Here is a 24,924-nt window from a genome sequence, read left to right as displayed (position 1 = left end):
ACTGAGAAATGACTGTGTAAAGACATAAAGAGGGAAAAATATAACAGGACAATGTGGCTAAGACATGGAAGGAGTGAAGAGATTTGGAAGAGACTAATTTGGTAAAGGAATTAGATTATGGTTAATGAAAAGTTTCTACACTGTGGTGGGTTGATCCCTGCTAGCAACTATGTACCCACTAGCCCCTCACTCTAGCTCCTCTCTAGCAGTACAAGGAACAGTACCAGAAGAGCAAAAATGAATACAAAATCTGTGGATTGAGAAAAGGAGAGTTTAAAAGGTGAGATATTAAAAAAAAAAAAAAAAAAAAAGAAAAAATTCCCAACCTCAAGTGATGCAAAGTCAGCACTCATCACCTCTCAGGTACCACCCATCACTCACTGCCTCCCTGACAGTAGACCAGTGCCCAGCCAGCCTCCTAGCAGGGGCTATCTTGGAAAGATTACCCATCGTTTTCATTGCCAAACCTGATGTTAGATGACATGGAACATCACCTCAGTCAATCTGGGTCAGCTATATCAGCTGTGTCCTACCCCAAACACTTGCCCACCCCCAGCTTACTCACTGTGAGGGGCAGAATCAGAAAAATAAATAGCCTGGACACTGTAAGCACTTCTCAGCAATAGTCACAACTCTGGTGTGCTATCAACATTGTTTTTGTCATAAATCAGAAACATAGCACCATATAGGCTGTTCTGAACAAAATTAAGATGCAAGATAAGTAGTAATGGTAGAATAAGAATCAAAACACTGAAAACCAGAAATGATTTTATAGCAAACCTGACTGAAGTTCAGAGCATACTCTGCTTCTATAACAATAGTGATGTGAGATGTAAGCTCTCTCTCTCCAGAGTTCTCATCCTCTGTCATGAGAACATCTGCCTTACGTACTAGCACTTCTGTTTCAGGACTAGATCAGAAATTACTACAATTAATTCCACCAAAAAAAACAAAGAACACAGAAATTATATTTTAAGTGCTTTTGAACTTTCATATGCTAAAATGTGGATTCAATTTTTAATCTATTCCTCAGATATATTAAACTAATATCCAAGCAAATGTTGATGCTTCATGATATATTTTAAATCTTAACATAAGTGGTTGTCATTTAAGACAAAGGAGTTTGTTTTAGCCTCTGCTATTCTCTACTGCAGATGCATTTTCACATTTCCAAAAACAAGGCCTGGTAGAATTGAGAAAGAAACATGACTTCTCAGTTCAAAACAGCTTTCCCATCTGACTTCAAAAACATGAAAGAAAAGCTGATATGGCAATAAAAAGTAGCATGCTAAATAAAATAAAATATGTCACATGAAATGTCAGCTTAGAGAAACCATACTGTTTTGCTCTTGTTAATTTGATAATTCACTGACTTTATAGCTCCTCTAGCAGAGACATTGAGCATCAGGGTTTAGTTCAAAAGCATTAAACTAGGCAAGATATGCATACATTTTTTCACACATCTCTTTTGCTTATGCAGAACTTCTTTCATGTTGGGAGTCTGAAGTAGAAAATATTGTCAGTGAGGTGTCAGAAATCAAAAAAATGGTTGTATTAGCAGAACAATGTGGACTTTGAGATCAAATTATTTCCTATTATATTAAAACTTTTAAGAATTAAACTTTTTTGATCTCCATCATACATAGTAAAATTACTTTGATCTATGAAAAAGTGATCTTGTCGCTCTTACCTGAGTTCAGATGGCTTGTACGATAGAAGCATACATACAAGCCACACTGCCAGTCCCTTCTTTTTCAAGTACACTGACATATAACAGAAAACACAGCCAAGTATATTGGGATTTTCCTGGATTATTCCTTCTGTTTGTATTTTTTAATTTATGTAGTTGAGCAATAATTTTTTGTTTGTTTTTTAAATCTAAATCTATTAATTTCAGTGGAAGGGTACATCATGTTGAATAATCCCTTCCCCTAAATCAGCAACTGGTCATTTCCTTCCAAAAGTAACTAAATGTATTTAACTTTAATTTAGTTCCTTAGGTTTCCTGGTCCCATTCTGAAAATATTTCAGGCTCTCCAATGCACATTATTAAGGAAATCAATACATTGTTGTGAAAATTTTTTACATCCCTTTTTAAAGTGAAGAAGAAGTAACAGGCTGAAATTGGTCTGAAGCTGATAAAGTAGCTATCATCTTACAAAACCCCCTTGTTGCAAACATAGCTGACACTGGCACTTTGCAGTCCTATTCAGAAGAGCTGCAGGGATAGGTTCCAGTGTGACAAGCTAGCAGCTGATAGTGAGACACTGCGCCCACATAGCTGAAATTATTTCTCAAAGTGTTTCACAATGTAAAGAACAAATTCTGAAGATGGAAAATAGTCCAAGACCTTTTACCATTCTCTGAGGATATCCTCCCACAACCCGGATTTGTAAAACCAGGATCAGAACACACACTCAACATGCATTAACTATGCAACGAGTGCTAAACTTTTAAAACTGCAGTATTAACTTCTGAAGATGGTGGAAATCTCCCTGCAGAATATCTATTTTCTGCAGCACATCTTCTTTGAGTATACCAGTGTAATACTTCTTTCTTTAATTACAATTGTTTTAATGTTTTTTATGTTCCAGAAGTCTGAAATCACCCACTCACAAGTTCTGAATGCCTTCATAATTTACATACATTTTTCCAACCTATTTACTGCCCACAACTACAGTTTTAGCAGAGCTATGCATGGGAGTTAAATCAACAAAGCTATATAAAAGTATTAAGGTGTATATTTAAATTTGACATGAATAGTTAACTTATACAGAACTGTAACTCCTAAAAGTAGATTCCTTATTCTTCAGCCTTTGACTTTGAAAATAAAAGAATTCAATGTTAATTTAGCCTATAGTATGAATATTCACTTTGTTTAGATGATCTCTAGAGGTCCCTTCCAACGCCTACCATTCTGTGATTCTGTGGATAATCAGTAATGCTCTATAATTGTATATGAAAATGGTTTAATGGCAGTTTCAGCTTCCTAGTTGGATAACAATTCCTTTTAACCATCCATAATTCAATCAGATTATATCCTGTTTTACATATTTTAATAGACGCTTTATTCTGCTTATTGTACAAATTAGGTATGCAAATGATGTATTAAATAATTGATGAAGCACCTTGTTTTGCTTGTAGCTACAAGTGATGCTTTTCTTCATAAATATATATAGGCAGTAGTTCTCTTCACAGTAAGACTTCTGCATAGTATTTTAAAGGATATTTAAACTCCTGCCGTGATGAAGGCTTATTTAGAAACACCAAGTATAATTTAGTAACCTGATTTATGAAGCAATTGATACAATCTATTAAAATAACACTGTAGAATTTCATTGCATAGGGACACTCATCTGCTGAGAAAATCCTAAATTCTTTAACACTTGGGCAACTCTGTATTATTAAACTGCACTCATGATAGGACAAAGTATATCAGGGTAACTATCCCTCTCATTTTATTAAAGCTTTATAAAACTGTTACAGGTTAATGCTGCAGTCAATTTTTTCTTACCATCTGATTTAATCTTCTAATACTCAGTAAAAGGGGAAACAGAATCATTAATCTCTTATTAGACATACACTAAATAGTGTGATAGAATATTACGTGTTATGTATCTGCAATTGTGTGTATATGTGTATATATATATGTATATATACGTATATAACAAGGATATTTTTAATAGTAAAGATTAGTTTAGCTATTATATAAAATGCCAGTGTTTTGAGTATCACTTCCGTCTTTTTAATTGAACATTTAACATACGCTCAGTATTTATGTAACAGGCTTTCTGAAATAAAAATGGATACTTGCAGACATGCAAAACTCATAAAATCCTAGTTATTAAAGCTTTATGTTTCCTAACCTCGTAATTACTACAACAGTAAGTTATGAACATTACTTTCTCTCATTTACAGAGACACACAATATAAATGTAAACTTGAAAAACACTTTCCTTTTTGAGTTGTGAGATTTGAAAGAAAGAAAAATAGCCTTCACAATTGAAAAGACAATACCTTTCACAATTGGAGAGTTTTTGACCATCCTGATTTTCACTCAGATAGAATTAATTTTCTTCCCAGTACCAGCTACAGGGCTATATCTTGGATTTATGCTGAAAAGAATGTTGATAATATAGGGATGTTAAAGCTTTTCTGCTTCTCACCCTGCCCTGTCAGTGAGTAGGCTGGGAGTCCACAAGAAGCTGAGAGGGAGCATGGCCAGGACAGCTGACCTGAACTAGCCACAAGGCTATTCCATACCATAGAATGTCATGCCCGGTATATAAACTGGGGGCAGTTGATTATACCATTCAAGCATCAGTCAGCAGACGGTGAGCAATTTCATTAGACATCACTTGGGTTTGGTTTATTGTCTTCCCTGGGTTTTATTTTTATCCTTTTGTTATATTTCCTTTCATTACCTTTTTTTTTTTTGTTATAGTTGTTCTTATTATATTTTCTTTCATTTCAATATTTAAGCTGTTCTTATCTCTACACACAAGATTTACTTTTTTTTCCCAATTCTCCTCTTCTTCCCACTGTTGGTTTTGGGGGAGGGTATGTGCAAGCAAGCAACCATGTGGTGCTTATTTGCTAGCTGGTGTTGAATCACAACAATGGCATTGTAGGCATTTGAGACATTTCTGACTGTGAACTTCAGTGCCTGTAAATTAATGTACTAAAATATAACACATAATAACAGAGTAAATTACATGGAGAACACTGAGATCTTCTGTGAGAATCCCTATAGAAACTAGTGGGAAAGAGGTGTCTGATTTTAGCAGATAATAAATAGCCTTCTAGTTTGGCTTCCTCTGAGGAATCTCATTCTTAAATAGGGGTACTTCAAATTGTTATCTTGGTGAAGAACCTTTTAGGTAAAGGTTTCTATTTTCTTATAAAAGAAGAGGTATATCTGACACTAAATACAGAAGATGCTGAATAGATACTCAGCAAAGGTCAGGATGAGTCCTGACACTATTCACTCTTGTGTTGCAATGCTTTATGAAGAGACCAGGAAACAGAAGTTTTTAAAAGATGTATTTGTAAAACGAAATTGTAATATCTGCAATTAGAAATTTCTCTTTTTAAAGGACACAAAGTAGATCGTATTAGAAACTACAATGCTGGTGTGTTTCACAAAAAAAATTAGTAGAGTATATCTCTTAATATACTCTCCTGTTCTTGTTCCTTTGGTTTCTTTTGCAAGCAAAGGCAAACTGATCACTTGTATGTCAGAACAAGTCAAACAACCTACAAAGTCTTGTTCAAAAAACTTACAGACATTGCTCTATGCCCCAGAATAAAAGTAAGCATGAAAGCTGCCAATATTTCCATATTTGCTTTACTTATTTTAGTTGACACTGAAATCATTCAAACAGATATGCTACAATCATTTCTCCAGTGTTTTTAAATTCATGTCTGCTTGAAAAAGCACAGGCCTGAAGAATTCCAGCAGAAAAGAACTACTTGCCAGAAAGATATATATATATATATATATATATATTTTTAGTTTATAAAATCATTCTACCTCACTGTTGATATTTAGTTAATATCTCATAAAAAGAAATAATCATGTAATATTAAAAATATTCACAGTGAAAACCAGAGTGCATATGGAGAGCTATTAAGCACAAAAGATCTAAAGTATAAGATCTTTTGATGAACAACTGCCTATAATTACTTTAGTGGTTTATTTTGCATCTTGTTTATTGATGATCAGTTCTATTACCAATACGAAGTTTCTCAAATTAATTAAGGATAAAGCATTAGATGCTATATTAGTTTAAACTTACATGAGATCAGAGAATAACTTCAGAGAGATATTGCATTAGTATCATTTTAATTGTCTTAAAATTTTGACTGAAAACTTTTAGGGCAATGAATATTTAACAGTATTTCTTTATTATGATTTGACTCTGCTCTTGATAGTCTGCGAAAATTCAAATTCAAATGAGGTTTTACCTATGAAGACTCTATACAGTACATAAAAAAAGAAAGGTAGACTTTTTGGTAGGATTTTTCCCATTACATGAGCAATTTTTAACTAATTTGAAATTATTACAAAGTTTTTCATTCTTCCTAAAATAATTTGGGAAAAAAATATCCTAAAATGAATTAAACAATCAAAATAATTTTGGGGAAATGATGAAGAATTTCAGTTTTACATGTAATAAGAACAATATTTAAATATTTATATTTATTTATATATTAACTTTTTATATTATTTATATAATATTTATATCATTATAAGCTGTAAATTTCATTACAAAAAGGTAGTAATTAGCAATAGTTTTATCTTTTACAACTGTAACTTGAGATGGCCTTCAGTGGTTGTCACGTTCCTTTGTTGACTACACATTGGTTTGCAATTGATCTCTGCACATTGATCTTTTCTAACTATAAATGTTCATAAATAAATTGTTCTTTCCTAAGGAAACCAGTCAAAAAACTATGCCATTAAGTGCAACTATTTAGTCCACTGTTGTCCTTTCCTTACTGTTTCATTAACTGAAGAGTAAAACTTTTACCAGTCACTGTTTTGGTTTTATAAAAGTAAATTTACTCTTAACCAAATGTCAAAAAGATGAAATTGCCAATTTATTTAAAACACAGTGAATACATTGGTAAGTAACAAAACTCCATTCTAAAATTTTGTTAAGAACGTACTTTAAAATTTACATTGCAATGTACTCAGCTATTTTTGTCAGTTGCCCAACAACAAAATAAATAAACATTGACTGATATCATTCTTTCTTTCTTACAAAGAATTAGCAATGTAATCCTGTTTGGGTATTAATCACTATCATTTCAACAGCATGTGCTATTAATTTACCTTAATGTGCTGCAAGCAATCAATACTTAGTATGTATACTCATTTGTTTTTTGGCTCTACACGGTAAAAATCATTGTCTTAAAATAGCTCTTTTCATCATCTTCAGGGTGAAAAACTGTTTAGATAAACTCTGTAGCTAAACTTTCAGAGGATGTATTAATCTTACTCTCACTAAACTTATGCTCTTCAAACCATTTAATATGACTTCTTTCTGATATTCTGAAATACATTTTCAAACAATACTACAGAAGCCTGAAATTGCTTTAGTGAAGTTAAAGAGTCTTTTATTCAGTGAATGTCTACAGATCTCTCACTTTGTGAGACATGGTGGTTCACAAACTAAACACCTTGCAAAGTAAAGTCACCCAGTGTTCAACAGTCACTGTGAACTGTTAACGTGGTGCAATATGAATGCCATTTAAAAAAAAAAAAAAGAATCACTCAAACTTTGGTTGTTAATCTTTGCTGCTATTTTAGAATGTGGACATTCCCTGCAGTTTGCTGTGTCTTGTATCTTGAGCCACTATCCACACTGCATTTTGATGAGAACAGGTTTGGGAAATCAGCTCTCCCAGTCACTTCATTCTCGGTTCTGGCAGATTTTTATGAACCACACAAACCTTATAATCATTTCCATTTTTCACGTTATACAATGGTTTTCACCTCACCTAACTTCCTTGCCATTTACTGCATTCCTGTACTCTATCCTTCTGTTAGTGAGGAGTACTGGAAGTGGGAGGCTGCCCCACAACCTCAGCACTAGGACTGTGGACATTAAGGGCTGTTAGGCTGTCTGCTCTCCCAACCTGCTCTGCTCCTGGGCTACTGTGGGCCGCACAGGGCCAAAGATTCATAGAAGTGACATAGAAGTAGCAAGTCTGCAGTTATGGCCCTGCCTTCACAATATTCTGTAAATGATGTCCTGAAGAGATCAAGGGCTGTACTCACTCATACTTCACATGTGGAACAACAAGCAGTAACTGCCTGCTATGTGTCAGAGTTTAGACTTGAAAAGATAAACTACAAGGGTCTCCCATTTGCCTAGAAAATGAGCCCTTTATAAGAACTGTGGTTGCCTAATAATGGCCTTTGGTCACAGGCCATGTTATCAGGACTCCACTTCTCTTGGATGTACAGGATTCTCACTATACGATCTCTACAGTGGAGGCAGATGTGCAGAGGTAATATTCACCCTCTGACAGAGTTTCTGGGCAGGAATATTGCCATGAAAACATATGTGTAGAAGAGACAGCAAAGAAAATTATATTTTTATCTAATTAGTTACAATGCAAACTATTGTTACAGTAGTTTAAGAAAAAGGCTACAATCATTAGGGACATAGTCTGCAGTCTTATTCCACAGTAGAATGTGAGTGATGATAGCAACATGGATCAATTACTTTCCTTTGGGAATATCGCATATCTATCAGAATGACTAAGTAACAGAACAAAAGTTAGTAGACTGAGCCTGCAACTAAACAGATGGACACCAAAACAGAAGTAATTGGATGTTTTCCCAAAGCAGATTCATAAACTAAAACTCTCTCCTTGCTCTTCTGAGAGATCAGCTTCAGACGACCAAGGGGAAATATGCTTTGCATTGGATTTGGCCAGTGTTTGTGGCAGCTCAAGCACTAATGAGGACCATCTGTGAAAAAGTAACCATCAGAACTGCCTGTCCATTTGCTTTCTCTCTGTTTACTGTTCCAAAACTTTGCCAAGTGCAAAGTCTGGATGAATCAGGACCCTGTTTTTGTTCAATTATCTTTCCCATCCTTTTCCCATTTCCTTGTATAAATTAAACATGATTCAACCACATCTGTCCCACTGCTAAATGGTACTAGCTGGTAAGAATATTCTGGCAACCAATTAACTTGATTTGTTTCCTATGGTGCGCCAAAGAAGAAAAAAAAAAAGAAAAAAGAAAGTACTTGTCTGGGGAGTAATACAGTATATAATGATTTTTTTTCCCTCTAAATCTACCAAGGCACCTATATCCAAAGCCATGCTTTAATACCGGACTCTTTATAATGGATGGCAGAGCAGTCAAAAGAAAGCATCTGGAAATTCAGGTAGGTCCACAAGGAGAGTAGTGTGATATAACTGTACACTACTGAAATATTTTTCTACATTCCATAAGGAATTAATAGTACATTGGTAAAACTTTCTACCTAAATCCTAAGAGTTGTATCACTGTGAAATGCTTTCTGCAGCTGCTCTCTGGGTGTGCTTAGGAGGGAGAGCTGTGTGAAACTAACAGATCTTGAAGTTCTCAGGGCCTGCTTTCATAGCATTTGCCATGGTGGTATTGGTGTTCCATCAACTTCTCAGAAACCAAAATGCAAAAGTAAGATTTCTGTTTTACAGAGAGAGACAATATAAAAAGATCTAACATACAAAAATGGGGAGAGGTGTTAGTCTGTAACTTACTTTTTTAGAGATTTGCTAATTGTCAACAAATGGTAATATCCATTCTTACCAATTCTCTGAAGTAAATTTCACAATTACTTTTTCCATCTACATAACTACTAGCAAGAAAAATGGTTAAATACTAAAGCTTTGCATCAGAAAGAGCAGCAAAATACATTTGAATCCAGCTGTTTGCACATTAATCTTATTTTTCTAAGCTTCGTACATATGAAAGTCATGATAATAATGCACTTCTTAAATTTATGCTGAAAAGTCAGACTTAATAACAAAGCTTTACAAGTGAAAACCCTGGAAAAAAAAGACAAAAGACATTATATTTGAAGTGAATAGCAGAATGCTTTATAATTTCTTCCATAGCCTGTCTTTCTTCCACTTTCTGTAATTAAATGTAGTGTCTGACAGCATGGGCTCTGAGAGTGTAAGCAGAGATCACACAGCTCCCAGAAGTAACTTATAAATAATGAAATAATCACCTATTCAGATACAAACACCAAAGAGATAGATCAACTTTTTATGCTACATCTAGTATAAAAAGTTCCTTTTGAGTGCCACACCATCAAGGTGTAACACTTAAAGCAGAAAATTGTCATGCCGCTTTTGTTCCAATGAGCATACTAAAATACTTACTTTGCATTAAACCGTGCACTGCAGAAAGACCAAATTGTATCCCCTAGACATAAGCCTTCAAGACACTCATTTGTTCTGTACTTTCAGAATAACATGAAACAAACATAGCCTGGGTTTTACTCCATTGATTTCAGTGTTACCACACAAAGAATTTATTCAAAGACACGTCATTATACAAACACTTTTAAGGAGTTATGGGTCAATATTGACTTACCCTCTTGATTTTTGGGGCAGTGGTGGGGGTAGGGCAAGAAGAGGAGTCTAAGTGATTCCCTGCTTTCCAACATATAAAATCATCTCTTTTTTTCTTGTTTCACAACAAGTCTGACTAATGGAGAAAGAGCTATCAGGATACTATTCAGATTGCCAGTTCTTCAGGGAAAGTGATGATACTCAAAAACCCCCCAAAACAGCCATATAATACCATAGATGGCCTCCTGATTTTACTCTTACACTGTCTATGGGTGAAAAAGCATAGAGGGACTAAACAGATGTCATTCCAGAGTACCCTAGGCATGCAGTGAAGGGGACAGTCCAGCGGAGGGCTACAGAGATGATGAGGGGACTGGAACATCACTCTAATGAGGAAAGGCTGTACAATCAGGGGCTGTTCAGCTTGGAGAAGACTGAAAGGGGACACTTATAAATACTTAAAAGATGAGTGTCAAGAGATTGGGGAAAGTCGTTTTTTCTGTACTGTCAAGTGACAGAACAAGGAGTAACAGGCACAAGCTGGAACACAAGAAATTCTACTTGTACATGATGAAAAACTTCTGTGAGGGTGAGGGAGCTTTGGCACAGGCTGCCCAGGGAGGTTGTGGAATCTCCTTCTCTGAAGGTTTTCAAAACCCACCTGGACTTGCTCCTGTGTGACTTGATCTAGATGGACTTGCTTTAGTAGGTGAGTAGACAAGATGATCTCTAGAGGTCATTTCCAAATCCTACTATTCTGTCAGTCTATAATTCTGTGATCTTTTGAGAAGCCAGGAATTACAGCAGTTCTTAACCCCTGCTGTGACATATCACAGGACTGGAAAGAAGCAGTCACTAGGACATAGTGTGACAAGGAGGGGAATGAATTGGAGCTGTGATATTGACTGAATTTCAGACAGTATAAACTTAGATCCAGAAAACAGTAACACAAATTTGCTGTCCTCAGTACTAAATTGATAAAGCCTATGTGGCATGGTTCTGCCTGAATTTGATAACTTGCCTTGCATTTCTGAATTCTAATTCTTCTGATGTGAAGAAATGTTTGGGTTTATTTTGTTTTTACATATACAGGTTTTTCAGACATTACAGCACCATATTCTGCTTCCTACATCCTCTACCAGCAGAGTCCAAATTCCGTTACAATTGAAAGCATAAAAACCATTTTACAACCATAGCTTCACAAAAATTCTATCTTTGCTTTGTATATTTAATATGACTCTGGAAGATATATGCAGTCACTAAAAATAATGGTATAAACAACTTACAGACAGAATTTTTGTGGTTACTGTCTTTGCTGGGCAACATCTTGACTCCTCTTGATTTCAGTTCAATTGCTTTTTTCACTGAGAAAACAAACAGAAGACAGTTCATTACTAAACCTTGAAAAGATATATAGTAATCATATTATACATTATAACACCACAAAGCTACACAGGAATCCCACAAGCAGATTGAAATAACTACAGTTCCTATGATAATCCAAATGCATTTTTACAAAAACACCAACATTTGTTATGTTTCAGAAGATGCCTTTTTAAATAGATATTATCAGGATTTGCAGTATTTTTAATTCAATTTTCCTTAAGCTCAAAGAAAAAACCTGTCCTAATTATATGTATGATTTCCTGCATTTGCTGCTGCACATGGTAAAATCTTAAACATTTAAAAAACTTATTTCTCATGTAAAATGTATGGTAAATTAGCTACTCATATTTGAGGACCACAAGCTTGTAATGTCGTGTTCACGTCTGCTTTTATTTGATTCACTTTTCAGCAGTACACATGGTTTTAGTTCAGTTTCTAAAGGAGATTAAGGTTATACGATCACAGTATATTTGATCCTTTGGCTCACCTAACCCCTTCTGAATCTACAGGATAGTTTCAACTGAATTAGAAAGAAAAAACAGTAAGAGCTCTCAAAGGGATAAAGTTTTGTGAGAGAGAACCTCATCAGTGGTTTAATATCTCTTGTCTCTATGTAGCCAACTGAATGGCTTATAAGCTCCTCATCTATCCCTAATAAGTAGTTAGGGTACCATAGTAGAGATCAGGAGTAAAGTAGGAACAGACATGAAACAAAATTAGTAGAGTTATACATTAAGGAACACATGGGGTAGAATTTAAGTTGTTGTGGACAAAAGGGTAAAATACAGGACACATTCACAGGAAATTAATCATCTCTTTGGCTTGGGAACAACACGATCAATTGCAAATAAAATCAGATGTAGGAAATTATTGAGAAACATGTGTAGACAATGTAAAACTATTGAGCAAAACCCAGTAACAGCTATATTGTTAGTTACTGACTTTGTGTATCAAAATCTTAATGACACCATCATGATGCATGTCAGTAACAAAAAAAAATACAAAAAGCAGCAATATTTTCCTCATTCTTTTCTTTTTTTTTTCCTAGAGCTTGCAGTGGTTCATAATCTTTAAATGCAGCCATTTATCGTAGATAAAAACAGAAACAAAAAATCAACTCATACATTTTAAAAATTGCAGTAATCTGTACCTCAATCTATATAAATATATAAATTATAAATTAGCAGTTATACGTTTTGTCACTATGCAGGCTAAATTTTATTATTACTACACTATATGTTGTTCTGTATGCAAATATTTCTAAGTGAAGTAGTAGGAACAGCAGATTAACATGTCATTAAATATCCCATAAAAAAACCTTATGATCTCATTGTACTTGTTTCTATACTTGACTTTTGCAAACTCAGAATGAAGCAGGTTTTTCTCAAGTGCTGAAATTGGACAAGTACTGCAGAAAGGACTTTTTGTGCTATGTACACTGCAAGTGCAGACATTTATGTCTAAACCTGGAAAACACATGTTCAAATGATAAAAGATGATTGAAACACAATTGTAGCTGCATGGGATGAAATAGATTTGAGAGCAGCGTAGTGTTTTTTTTTTCTTCTAAGATGTGAACACATTATACAGAGACATCAATTCAGACAACAAGGCTAATATCCCCAAGGGCTTCTGCAAGGGTGAAACTCATGGATATGGTTTCCTTAAAATTTCTTTCCAGACTCAGATACTAAATTTCTGTCAAATGCCACCTTATATTCTATTTCTTTAGGCTGCATAACCAGTCTGATAAAGTTATTCCATATTTAATGGGAAATTAACAGCACAACTCTTATAATAAATATTTGGGATATTGCCTGGACTTGTGGTTCCTCGGACAGCATGAATTTCACAATTTATTAACATCTGCGTTACGTAAAACATGCGAGCAGTTCTTGGAGGATTCAAAACCCACACTGCTTAACATTAACAGATGAGTGGTAAAACCATTGAATCATTATAGAGTGGACAGAGAAAAAAATATACTCTTCCTTGTTCTGTGTCTCTCAGGGTGAAAGTGGCATTCATCACTCATATTCCTTGTGGGAATTAACTCTTAAAAGTATTTGTTAGATACATTTGAACCACATTTCTCAGAAATGGGGAAAAAAGTGATTCCCATCAGCTTTACCTGAAATACAGCATATATAAATTGAAAGAAGAGAGGTTCTGACTTGATATATGACAAACTTTTTCACTATTACAAGTCAGACATGAAACAGGTCCTGCAGTTTCCATCCTTGGAGTTTTTCCTTATGTCAAGAAAAAGGCATTATGTATCTCTTTGAATGAACATTAGATAGGAAATTCACAATTCTTAAGATCAGTCATCTAAAACGCATGTTGTACGAAGAGAAATAGCTACTTCAAGGAGGCAATTCATCGCCTTCTAAGATAGGCACAATGACTCGTCCTCTGGAGATGACTTTTCCTCTTCATAAAATATAACAGAAACATATACTAGCTGCTACTCAAGGTAGATCCCTACATTTCAGACAACATTAGGTGACACGAGCTTTTCTATCTGGCGAACTTTAACAGTCAAATGTAGGTATCTGTGAGACACAGGGATCCACAAATTTAAATAGGATTGTTTGCAACAGAAACACCAAACTTCTGCCTCTATTATATTTGTGCGTGTAATTTATCAAATGTGTTCTGCGGAGAATTTCCTTCTATTTTTAAAAAGGATTAAGTAAATATAGTCTTCAACATAGAAACTGTTCCACCTCTAAAAACTGTTCTCTGAAAGAGAAATAGCAGCCTCTGAACATTGTGGTTTGAATGAATCAGTTCATCCCCTTTTGTAACTGTAAAGAATTTCTCTAAATTACATTTTTTATAACCATTTAAATATCATTTGAATATCTTTTATCAGATACTTAATTTCTCCTTGCTGATTGCTCTTTCATTAAAAAACGGTTTTCCTGATTTTAAAGTTGATTTCCCATTCAATAGCACAAAAACAGGAATGGGTTTATGTTAATAATGTCAGATATGAACAGCACTTTCCACCTTTTAAGCGACTACTTCTTAAAATTTCCATGGCTTTCTGCTGTCTTCACTTAAATATTCAGTTAAGCTAACTGGATTAATTCACTTTCTCTTTCCTGTTAATCATAATTCAAGACTCTTTTGAAGATGAAATACCCATTTAAGGAGGAGGGCAGAAGTGAGCACTGAAAGTCCAAGTCAATCTTACCAGCCTACTGGAAAGCACCAGTGCTAAACAGGATGAAGCCAAGCTATTCTCAATGAGGCCCAATGACAGGACAAGGGGCAACAGGTGCAAGTTGGAACATAAAGGTTCCAAAGAAACATGAGGAAAAACTTCTCCACTGTGAGGCTGACGGGGCACTGGAACAGGCTGCCCAAATGGGTTGTAGAGTCTCCTTCTCTGTGGACATTCAAAACCCACCTGGACAAGTTCTGTGTGACCTACACTAGGTGGTCCTGCTCTGGCAGACAGGTTTCAAGGTCCCTTCCAACCCTTAAGACTCTGTGATTCTGTGATATAGCTAAATAAACTCAGCTGTATACATGCCTGGCATTATTTGAATGGATCATAAAAGTTAAATTTTCAAGTTGTAGACATTTATTCAAATCTATTCTGATTTCTGTGAATCTCTTAGTTTCTAACATATATGAACCTGTGTGGAGAAAACACCTTTTATTCTTGGCACAACTACCTTGCAGAAGGGAGTTTCACAGTAGAGCAGAAACACAGTTTTAAGAAAGGCTTGGAATCACAGAATCATAGAATGTTTGAGGTTGTAAGGAACCTCTTGTCTGACGTCCCTGCTCAAGCAGGACTACCTAGAGCTGGTTACTCAGAATGAAACAACGAGTAGAATTTCAACTGTTGGCCATTATTGGAAAAGTAAAGAAATGAAAGTAGCATTATAAGGACAGTCTGTATGTCTTTTGGAGGTATTACAAAACTATGATCTTCAGTCAGAGAAATTTCTGTTTGTTTTTATCTATCTACCTATTTTTCTATCGATCTATCATGTAGACATATTTCATTCGGATTTGCTGTTTATGAAAAAGAACTTTAAAAAAATAGTATGCAATGGTTTTTAAATCTTCCTAGATTACTTTAAAATAATAATTATATATATCTATATCTGAATAAAGGTGGTTTGATACATCTGAAACCTGATACCATTCTGCCACTGAAAAGGTTGTCTTAGAAAGCTAATTCTCCTATGCATTCTCCTTGCCCAAGGGATTTGAAGTACAAAATATAACTAGTAAATTTTCTGTGTTCACTTAAAGGAAAAGATGAAACTAAACAGAACTTTAAATATTTTAAATATTTGCATACATTTCGTAAGCAAGATCTAATATTGTTGAGAAAGTTCAGGTAATCAATGAGTTTAAGCAAAATGTTCATAAATAACCAAGCTCAGGTAAATTTCAGTAAGAAGAAAAAATTCATTCCGGAGGTAAATCTCATCTCTTTGGTATGAAGGAATGATACTTTTTCCTCTTCACATTACTTTAGCAGACTATAGTCTGTATTATACCTTTAGACATTGTTATAATCATAATAAACATATCTCTACTGTACATGGAAGATTACTTTCTTTTACAAGCTATTTTTCCCTTTTCTTGTAGATAAGATAGACGCTTGCAGCCTTGATGAATAATATCTAAATGGGTAGAAGTTTCAGGACTTCCTATAGAACATGACTATTATTCAGAGTTTGAAATTGTCTCAGATTGAGAACTCTGAGATAAACTTTCACTCTGCCTTTATACTCCATGACACATCATGTGCTCACCATAGTAGTAATAATCTCTCAGCATAGCTTTATGCTTCTGAAAGTTATCAGCCTGGACAACCTATCTGAAATCTACAAGATGCATTGTCAGGATTCTCAAGAAAATTCAATTTATGATTTTTCTCTGATGCTGAAAGATGCTTTTGAATGAAAGCAGCAAATCATAATAAACAAGAAAGACTTGCAAGCTAACAGTATTATTTAACATACTCTTTGAGTGTAATTTCAAGGCAAGAAATCCATCTTTCTGTGAATTCTATTACTATATTATGAGTTCCTTCTTACTGTGGGTTATTATGTTCATGTATCCTGTGGAGCGATTAATTCTTATTTGAAGTTAGATTTCAAAATACACTGAGAGAGTCCCTACAGTGTTGGCAGCTCTATGCCCTTTAAGATTTAGAAGAGAGCTTCAGTTTTCTGTGAGAAAGTTGTCTGCTTTGACTATAAGTGAGAAAGTTTTAATACTTTTGTCTTTCCTTCTATCATTGTAGAAGCTTGTGTTAAAGAAAAGACTAAATAAAGATTTTTAAAAATCTAAAACAAAACAAAACACGAAAATAAAAACCTAATGAAAATTTACAAGTATTTCCTATGCATCCAGAAATTACAACTTACATGTAAAACTAACTGGAAAAAAAGCAAGAATCAAATTATTAAGAGATTTAACTAAAAAAAGGTAAAATTCACTTAAGTGACTTCCTTGAAGAACTAATTTTCCTTCTCTGATAGTAAACAACTAAATAACTAATAATTATCCAGCAAATATGAAGGTAGGAGATAGTTACCTTTCAGACCCATCTTTTCCTACTGTGAATAATTTTTTTAAATAAGTTTTTATTTTCTTTTACATTGGGTTTCTCCTATCTGATATACAAGGAAAAGAACTTGTAATTTGTGATTGAAGAAGAATTTAAAATTATCTGTATTATAATAGAAACTGCAAAAAGGAAAGATAGCTTCTGCAGTTCCAGTAGGACTAGAAGAAGAACTTATGATCTTCATCTATAGCAAGGGAATCTTTGGTTAAATAAGAAAAACCCTTTTTATCAGTAAGAGTGAAGAAGCTTTGGAATAAATCACCCAGAGAAGCTGTGGAATCTTAGCCATTAAAAATCTTAAAGAATATATCAAAATAAGGTTGGAAAACAACAGTCAAGTATACTTCATATCTCTTTAATATAGATTAGCAAGAGCCTTTTAAAACCTATTTCTTATTATTCCATAACAGTAACCCACAACCAGATGCCTTTTGGGTGAGAAATAGAAAGTAACTAAGATCGTTATGGGTTTTTCCAGTATTTTTCTCACATGAAATGTATTTTATTTATATTTAACTGCCTCTGTGCAAACAGGTAAATGGTGTGCAGTACACATCAAATCCTCATAGAATACTAGAAGCACAGTCTCAGTTAACATAGTATTCTGCTTGATCTAATTTACCCTCTTTTAGATGTTATATAGTTATACCTTGAGAATACCCTTAATGTGATTCCAGAATAAGAAAGCTAATGCTGTTTGGTCCTAGCACATTCTTTGCAATGTTCCTCTTGTATGTCTTGGATGACATAACTTTTTTTTTTTCCCAATTACCCAAATACATGTGTATCTTGCCAGTTTTGATTCCTGCATGAAATAAGCTGCAAGGCTTCAAATATTGGCTACCATTCAAAGCTAAAATATTCTGACATCATCTGCTGATATTTCTTCAATCTGCTGCTCTGCTGAGTTCAGCTCTTGGCTACCTTTCACTTTAGACTTTTCCCAAGTACAGATATTTGAAGGTGAAGGGAAACAGCACATTGCCCAGTACCTGGTGATCACACGCAGGGCCTTTCCTGTCCACCCTGCCCAGTATCAATATAAGGAATGTACTTGAACCGTTCTCTGGTTTTACTACAGTGCAGGAAAAAAAGAAAAAAATCAGTATTTTTTAAGTTGAGAGAGTGAAAGAGAAATATCTATTACAAAGATTGACTCTTAGCTTTACATATTTTGCAGAGTTCAATAAGGCACAATGATGTATTTGCAATAATATTCATAGGCTTATTCCTGAAGGGAATTAGAAAATTTATCTCAATACAGTGAAGAATTCATCCATTTCCTTTTGCTTTAGTGTCATTGCTCTGATTTTCTTCAAGTTGAGTACTTCTCTTTCGAAATAATTTTCTTAATTCAGATCCAATCAAGTGCCCTGTTTGCTATGCCCTACTGCCTCAGTCTTTCTGGGTTCTACAAAGGCACAATTATGAGAGTACTGCCATTATTTGGCCCTGGAGGAAATAATCTACAATTCCACATCAGTATTCCATCTGGCCTATGCTTATAGAGCAAACACTTTTATCACTCAAAATTACGTGGGATCAGCAAATAGGTCTTTAGCTATCTCTAGATTTTCTTCTGCTATGCTATGGCCTGTTGTATCATGAATTCTTTCTAAATGTTTAGTGTTTGTGAAAGTAAGTGAAAACCAATCTTTCTCAATCTTACCATTCACTTTAGTTTATGAAGAGAATTTTGTAATAAATTGTTTGATAAAACAAGGCCCCAGACTCAATAATCTATGAGGCTCCTTTAAAGCTTTGCTTCCCAGCTACCTACTTCTTGACTTTTGTAGAAGCATCACCATTTTCCATAGGATTTCTAGTTCAAACCATCTCACTGGAATAATCTAATCCTCTGCTGTTTGTATTTGTCTCATTAAGATCTTTCAAAATCTGCCCTACTAATTGGTATTATAACTCCAGAGAGCTTCACAGCAGTCATGGATGTTTCTACTACATGACTACCTGTAAAAGCTGACGGTTCGTGATCAGTTGGCTTCCCTGTTCCATCAATCCAGCAAAGTACCGTCTGTCATTATCAGACCTTCCACCTGCTCCCTGTGTTGGAAATCTCTGCATGCAGTACTAGTGAACAAATGATACAGACCCAAGATAAATTGTTGTCAGAAGAGATTTTTACTCAAATCTTTCTCATTCTAGGTGTATAAGCTGACACAGGATCTGCAAGTTTAAAAAGAAGCACAGCCATTTGTTTTCGATTAACCTTCTGCATGTCACCTAGCTGGCCCTTTGCCCTGATAGATTACCTTAGTTCCTTTGTGCTATCAATATGATATATCATACTAGAACAAGCTCAGCAGACATCAAGTCTTCAATGCCTGCAGATTTCCTTCACAGTTCTAGAAAACAGTGTCAATACAGTTTGTACTGAGGAGGAAGAGGAGTATGCAGGCATCGCCTCTAAAAAATAAATCATAAAATGAGATCCACTTAGTTCCTCAACTGAATGCCACTGCAACTATAGTCTTTCAACTAAAATGTCAAAAGTTGCCTTATGGTTCTTCTCTATTGACATCTCCATAGTGACACTCAGGGCCATGGTGAATATGTTCCAACAGCAAATCCTAATCTGAAAACCATGTTTGACAATCTTTTCAAGTTTTGTAGAGAAATTAATTCTACAGTGTGGACTGAAAACATTTCTAAAATACAGCTCTTACACTGATCATGTGACTGCTATCCATCTTCTCTTGTATGGTAGATAATGAAGAAACTGAAAGTGTAGTAATACTGACAGTTCACTATTTGACATCTCTAACTTCCTTCCATGCACAAACATGTGAATGCTTTCAGTCTATGATAAATATAAAATAAAGAGTCTAATGGTTTTTCTGACTACATGTAGTTTATATGTGTTTCCTTGGAATCTGCATATTTCCATCACTCCACATTAATTTGCCTATCACCATCTCTTGTGCATGTAGTCTTATTTTAAACACTTAGGCACATATTCTGCTGTTCCTTCTATATTACTACTAGCTGATTTAAAGTTTAGAGAAGCCTACAGTTCAACATTTTTCAAAAGCATATTTTTGCACTGTGAAATATGAAGTTCATCTATGAAGATGTATCAGTTTCATTATATCAAAACAGCATAGAAAACAACTATCTTAGAAGCTTTGTAGCCTTGAGACAGCTGTGCCTCCAATCAAAGACTAAGACATGACACGCACTTAGTGAACGTAACATGACTCTTGACAAAGAGTAGCTACTAAGACTGGGGGAATGTCCCTTGCTTTGAAAGTATTTCAACAAGTAATTTAAATTTCATCTTTTATTTTGAAGGTAATTTAGGAGAAAACAGTAATGTATATAAAAATTCATACCCAGATGATATACTTCTTTTCAACCACAAATACAGAATTTGAATAGATCTAGGGAGGATAGCACCATGCCAAACAGGAGCTAAAGAATTAATGATTGTTACTAGACAGGCATTTGCTTAGTGCTGACTTAAGAAGCAGTTATGTTTGAGCCTTTTTAGCAACACAGAGAAACTCGACTAGGAACTCAGGAAAGAAGTAGCAACTCAATGAGAATGAAGTAAAAGCTTTAACCTTTAATGAGCTCCTTCTCGTTTCTTCTGAAAATGACCAAAGATCGAAGGTTCATAACAATATGCTCCTACATGATGGCTTAGTAGTAAGACTTTTTAATAGAATGTCTTTGTGTTAAGAAAAAATTGTATGTAATCCGAGTCTCTGTCAAATGCCTCACTGTTGGCACCAAGAAATTCTACCTAAACTTTGAACTAAGAGTCTTCAGGACAGAACTTTATCCTAGGCTCCAATTCTTCTGTACTCTTGATAAGTATAGTTCTTGCAGATACATATACTTTCTTCTCATCAGTCTAAGCCAATTTTTGTGCTTTGCTTTAAATTTTGAGAAAAAGAAATATTTACTGAAACCAAAACAGACAAGATGGCCAATCTCTCTGCTGTAATGAGATGGCAGTTTTAACAATAAATCCAAAGATTATTTCTAATGACAAATGTTTATAAAGAAAATGCTTCAAGGTTCTAAAGATAGGAGGAATAGAGATGGTTTTATCTTAAGGATGTGCTGAGCTGAAAACATATGTCAAATTACTTGGATTATGAATTTAAAGAGACATTACAAGAGCAGCTATTTTAAGCACCTAGCTCTTACACATGCCACATTCTCTATGAAAGCCTGAATGTTTTCTCCTGCTCTCTCCTTATTTCATAATATAGACTATTATTAAGCTAATAAAAGATATCTTACAATTTTAGTACAGAGACAAAAGTATACACACAAAAAATCAAAGCTTTTTTCAGAGAGGCTAAATATATATTCAAAGCATGGGAAAATAAGATGTCAAATACTGATTTCATTATTATAGTTTTTATTGGATCAAAATTCTCCTTTTCAATCAAACAGCCTAAATTTAGAAATGAGAAAATACAGGTCAGTGATTAACAGTATTGAATATTTTATATTTTCAGATGCCAATGTAAGATACATTAAGAAATTCAAGTTTTGAGAAAGATTGAAATCAAATTGGAAAAGGACAGTTTAATTTAGTTTTCAAAAATGGAGTTATTCACAATCAACAGTTGCATATGAAGCTTAGGCCAATAGCATCTTATTTTTTAATAAAACAGAGACTTATTCCTTACTATTTTATAAATAAACATTATCCAAGAGTTTATCCTATTGTAGACTTGTACAGATTTTACCACATAGCTGAGTAAGTGTCCTTGAAATGTAAATCAACGTAAGTCAAAGTAATGACTTTCTGATACTCATAGGATGGGGGGGGTAAATCTGCACTTACAGTATCAATGTGAGGGAGAAACACAATGTGAAAGGGAGGAAAAAAGATAAATGAACAAGTATAGTCTACCTACAGCAGTCATGACAGGCATTCTAATATAGTTAAGAAAAAAAATTTAGACCCACAAGGTACATTGTATAGTTTAATATGACTTAGCTAACTAATTTCATAAATGTTTATGATTTCTTTTTTTTTAGTAAGTAAAAATAAACACATGGGAAAAAAAAGTTAAATGTAGTTTTAGCAGTAGATACAGTACCAGTTAACCTTACATTTCAATGACAGATTTAAAGGGTTCAATCTCCTCAGAGTTGACCTGGTGCTTCAAAAGGAATGATGAGATTAACAAAAGGCTTTTTACTCTGTTGAGGGAGAACTTAACACCACTACTGGACACAAAGATGAAAACAATTAGAACTGAGAAGATAGGACTACATATTTAACAGTGGTTGTGCTAACCACAGAAAAGAATGTTAAAGAGTGGATTATCTACCTGTTGATGTTTATATATCAAGACTGTTACTTCATTCATAATAAAATATTTTAAAATACATATTACTATCTCAATACTATTTAATGGTAAACTATAGTCAGCATCACTTAAGAGACAGAAAATAAATTTCTTCTGGCTTTTTTATTTTATCAATTGCTTTTACTAATTTTCTTTTCTAACTTTACTCTACATGAAAATTAAAAATTAAATTCCTGACTAAAAGTACCATGCATCAAGGAAATGCTACAAATTCATTCCATTTATTTCAAATACCATTTCTAAAACTTTAAAGAATGTGTTGGACGGATAGACATGCACTTAAATGCAGAGTCATTGAATTACAAAAATGTATTGAAAGAACTACTTTACCTAGCAGTTGATTTTACATTATTTGACTCATGGTTTTCCATTAGCACACATTTATTTCATCAGCCTCTATCATATTAATTGTTTGACTTCAGGATTATGTGTTTGTTAAACCATGAATTATTCAACAAAGTCAAACACGGCAGATGATAGATAACTTCTGGTACATAAGGATCAAAACACCTAATATCTGCTTAAACCTCTCTGATAACTTGCCAAAAATAGCATACTTAATTTGAAACACTCTAAAATGGAGATCTGATTCTCACTGTAAAAGTGAAACACACCCATTAATCAAGTTTTCCTTTGGATATTTTCTTATTTTATTGTCTTTCTAGGAATTTTGAAATAAATATCTAAAGTAAGTAGATTAGTTTTAGTATAGAAGAAAGCATTGTGGTTTTCTCAATGTAAAGACAACCAAAAAATATTGCAACAATCTTCTTCTCTTGTTCTGGAAATAAGCAAAAGCTAAAAAAAGCATAGCATACTTGTCATAAATATGCAAAAGCAGTGATTCATTATCACACCTTTTAAGTCATTCTGTCTACATTGATAATCTTTGCTGATGGGAAGTTTTTCATCTCATAGTGAGACTGATAATGTTACCACACCTCTAGGGAATTTATACACTTATGAAGGACTGGCAATAAGACAAATCATATACTGTGCAACTCCCACCAAAGAGAAGCAGAGTCTTTGTATATCTGCGTAGGTGAGGACAGAGGGATGAAACAAAGAGTTCACAACTGAATTAATGTAACAACTTTTGCCCTATGGCAATGCCATCATGAAACAAGGCAGAACAAGAACTGAGTCCAGTGATATGCACTGAGTGTGCTGACTTCCACGAGACTGACACTTCTGAAATGGCAGACATGAAGCAGACAAGGCAATGCATGTCATTACACTGTATTTTGTTCTGGTCATTTTCAGGGCCTTTTAAACAAAGCCTCTTTCATAAAATCATAGAATGGTAGGGGTTGGAAGGGACCTTTAGAGATCATCTAGTCCAAGCCCCCTGCAGAAGCAGGTCAACCTAGATCAGGTCACATAGGAACATGTTCAGGCAGGTCTTGAAGACTTCCAAGGAAGGAGACTCCACAACCCCTCTGGGCAGCCTGTGCCAGGGCTCCCTCACCTGAACAGCGAAATAGTTTTTCTTACGTTTAAGTGGAACTTTCTGTGCTCCAGCTTCATCCCATTACCCCTTGTCCTGTTACTATCTACAATAGAAAAAAGGGATGTCCCAACCTCCTGACACCCACTCTTTAGATATTTATAAATGTTAATAAGATCTCCCCTCAATCTCCTCTTCTCCAGACTAAACAGCCCCAGTTCCCGCAGCCTTTCCTCACATGAAAGATGTTCCAGTCCCCTGATCATCTTGATGACCCTGTGCTGGACTCTCTCCAGCATTTCCCTGTCCCTCTTGAGCTGAGGAGCCCAGAACTGGACACGGGACTCCAGATGAGGCCTCACCAGGGCAGAGGAGAGAGGGACCAGAACCTACCTCAACCTGCTGGCCACACTCTTCTTGATTCATCCCAGGATGCCATTGGCCTTCTTGGCCATGAGGGCACATTGCTGGCTCATATTTAGCTTATTATCAATCAGGACTCCCAGGTCTCTCTCTGCAGAGCTGCTCTTCAGCACTTCAATCCCCAGCCTGTACTGGTGCAGGCTTCTAGAGAAACCTGTACTGTTTTCTCTCTAGAAAATCTAAAAGTACTAAAAAATTCCAAAGTTTCACTGGGAAATTGAGGCATAACTGTTTTTCTTGACGAAATCAATATCAAAAGATCAAAAAGCCAAAAGCACCAAGAGTGGGGAAAAAAACCAAAACAACAAAGCAAAAAAAAAAACCATTCACTTTACCCATTCATTTAAAAAATTGTAAGTTTAAAATTTTCTTGAAGCTCTGATCTATGGAAGATGGGACAATAAATATGATTCAAGGAGAAATCCAAATATCCACCAGTTAGGTATATCTTTTATACTACAGTGTTTTATTTATATGTTCAGCTTGCCAATTATTTTTAAAGTATATGTAGTTAATGTATTCGTGAGCGTAATTCTAATATATTGCTTAAATTTTTCATGTTAGCTAGTAAGGTAGTTTTCTTGATTGGGACATCCCTTTTTCGATGGTATGTAGCAACA

The 24,924-nt window shown here is 34.7% G+C and overlaps 1 protein-coding gene across 1 annotated transcript in view; it reads right to left on the bottom strand.

Annotated features, from left to right (window-relative positions):
• Positions 1–24,924, bottom strand: part of CSMD1 (CUB and Sushi multiple domains 1) — a 1,065,186-nt gene that overhangs the window by 345,987 nt on the left and 694,275 nt on the right. Inside the window, exon 7 of the mRNA XM_061989487.1 lies at positions 11,373–11,450. Within this exon, the coding sequence (XP_061845471.1) occupies positions 11,373–11,450 (78 nt within the window). The remainder of the gene's footprint in view (positions 1–11,372; positions 11,451–24,924) is intronic.

This window comes from Colius striatus, chromosome 2, assembly GCF_028858725.1.
Source record: "Colius striatus isolate bColStr4 chromosome 2, bColStr4.1.hap1, whole genome shotgun sequence".
Classification (NCBI taxonomy): Eukaryota; Metazoa; Chordata; class Aves; order Coliiformes; family Coliidae; genus Colius; species Colius striatus.
Note: the sequence above shows the minus strand (reverse complement) of the source record. Positions and strands in the feature narration are given on the sequence as shown.